Source organism: Chiloscyllium plagiosum, chromosome 13 (genome assembly GCF_004010195.1).
Source record: "Chiloscyllium plagiosum isolate BGI_BamShark_2017 chromosome 13, ASM401019v2, whole genome shotgun sequence".
In the NCBI taxonomy this organism is placed as follows: Eukaryota; Metazoa; Chordata; class Chondrichthyes; order Orectolobiformes; family Hemiscylliidae; genus Chiloscyllium; species Chiloscyllium plagiosum.
In genome coordinates, this window is record NC_057722.1 from 64,172,264 (window position 1) to 64,174,788 (window position 2,525).

At 37.0% G+C, this 2,525-nt stretch overlaps 1 protein-coding gene across 1 annotated transcript in view; it reads right to left on the minus strand.

Annotated features, from left to right (window-relative positions):
* The window catches only part of LOC122555644 (extracellular calcium-sensing receptor-like), a 20,380-nt gene extending 18,279 nt beyond the window's left edge, over window positions 1–2,101 (minus strand). Inside the window, exon 1 of the mRNA XM_043701642.1 lies at window positions 2,070–2,101. Coding sequence (XP_043557577.1) covers window positions 2,070–2,101 — 32 coding nt within the window. The remainder of the gene's footprint in view (window positions 1–2,069) is intronic.
* Between the last annotated feature and the right edge of the window lie 424 nt (window positions 2,102–2,525).

Genomic DNA, 2,525 nt, shown 5'->3' on the forward strand with positions numbered 1-2,525 from the left:
CTAGGACCTTACCATTAAGTGTATAAGTCCTGATAAGAATTGCTTTCCCAAAATGCAGCACCCTGCATTTATCTAAATTAAACACCATCTGCCACTTCTCAGCCCATTGGCCCATCTAGTCCAGATCCTGTTTTAATCTGAGGTAACCCTCTTCACTGTCCACTACACCTCTTCTTCTTATCTCTTACTCAGCCTTACTTCTGTCTTGGCCTGCTGTCCATTAAGTCCTTGTCTATACATTGTTATGGACCAGGCCAGACCACTCAAAACATTCTTAAGAGGCAACCCAGACCATACCTTTGCAATTTGTTTCAATAAGTGTAAAGTTAACTTGGATGATTACCGGGTTTTAAAACAGATAAAAATTTATTCACAAAATGACACAATGAAACACAAAGAACAGAACTCAGTCTATCCAAACTAGACTTAAGTATGCAGTTCCGAATATACATAACAGTCCCAATAAGCAAAACCCCTTAAATACAGTAAAAATGGAACAAATGCTTACAGGTTGAAGTTAGAAGAACAGAAGGAGAGAGAGAAAGTTTAGCAGCCTGTTTCCATGCATCTGAACTCCTAACTAGTTCTAGACTGAACTGCTTAGCTGGAGAGTTGACCACTCTCCTTTCTTTATACAGGTCACTTCTAAAATATGATCACTTTGTTATGATGTCTCATCTTTTTACATATAAACAAAAGTCCTCCCAAAACCCTTTTTCATCTCTGTACCAAACTAGTCACCTTGGAGCCAGGAGGATTTTATGACCCCACTGAAAAAATCAAGGATACAGTATCCTTGAAAAAATGAACAGTTCTTAGAAAAAAGGGGCCAGCTCTTTGACATCCCTTTCATTTCTCACTCTATCTAGGCTCCGTCATCATCAGTGTATTCATCCCTCCCCCATTACGGCTTCAGCATAAATTCCAAGTTTTCTGAACACTTAAACAGCTTTGATGTAGAGTTGTCACATTCTATATGGAGGCTACCAGAATTGGTGAGATTCTCCAGCACTTTCTGTTTGTGGTTTACATCTCCAGTATCTGCAGTTGCTTGTTTTATTGTAGAATAATAGACCCAGTTCTATGATGAGAATGTGCACCCACAAATTGTAAATGAACAGACTGGGAAGAAAATTGCTCAGTCCAAAGAGCTAAAGGAAAGCCAACCTGAGCCATAGAAAAATCACCTTGTGCATGGAATTCATATCCAAAAAAACATGAAACATCAACAGCAATTCATGCAAACCTTGGATATAAAATAGTCTTCACAATTAACAAGAAACATGAAACAAAATTGAATTAAATTGCATTTTCATTCATTAGAACAAAAACATAAATGTATTGAATTGAATGTAAATCGTTTGATCAGCAATACATATTAATATTGGAGCAAATATCTCCAGGCTGAACATTTTGTGGACAGAAATAGGAAAGTTTTGAACTATGGTGTAGACCCTTTGCCCACCATGTTTTTTCTTTACATTATTCTTTGGTTTCAGTAACATTTCAGGGAAATAACATTTTCATTGATGCCAGGATCAAGTAAACATGGATGCTCTTAATCAATCTGCTTCATGATATAACTTGGTATTTGTTGCCAATGATTTACAATGAGGGTATTCTGGACACTATGCATAAGTTCTAAGCATAATCTTTGCATTTTCAAAAGCAGTGAAGCAGTTAGCATGAAATTCAAGAAATTTGCTGCTATACATAGGACTCAAATGTGCAATGGAAATCAAATACAAATCTGATAACTGTGTCACATTATCCAGATATGATATAAACACAGCATTCCTTCAGTTATCTTTGAATGAAAGACTGTTTCAAAATACACCATACTTTTCAATAGTTTTTCACTGCTGTAATGAAGCATTTTCATGTTTCTTGGTTTGCAGATACTGCAGCAATCCAGAAGGTTGTTGGGCAATGACAGGTGCACCTTTGTCTGAGAGTTTCTCCATCCAAGCAGCCAATGTTGACTGCCACAATGACAGGTTATTGCATTTGAAAAAGAGCATAAATATATATTAAGGGCCATTCCATTTCCATTAGCTACATTCTTTTACCTTTTTCCTGTGGTTTGCATTTTTGGCTCCATTTTGTCGTCTTTATCTCAGTTGATTTTACTGACAAATGACTAACATAAGAAAAATAGTTGATCTTTTTCATAAACTTTGAAGTATATACCAGTAGCAGGTGCTCTGTGCTGCTCCATAAGTCACCGCTCTGCCTGTGAGATTATTGCATGTGATTTGCATGTGGTTTCCTGACAGGTGAGTTGAATTTGAAGTGTTGTTATTTTTAGCAGACCTCCTCTGTTGGTATTAGAGAGTTTGGTAGCTTCAAGGAAACAAAATGTAAATTCGATACAGGAATCCCACCCACTCATGACAAAACACCAATTAAACCCATTAATGAGTCAGTTGTCACTATTAACCTTGAGCTCACGTGACTTTATTATCAGGCAGGGAATTAGTGAGGATCACTTGTGTTTCCTGACCTTTCAAAGACCGCTCAACAAA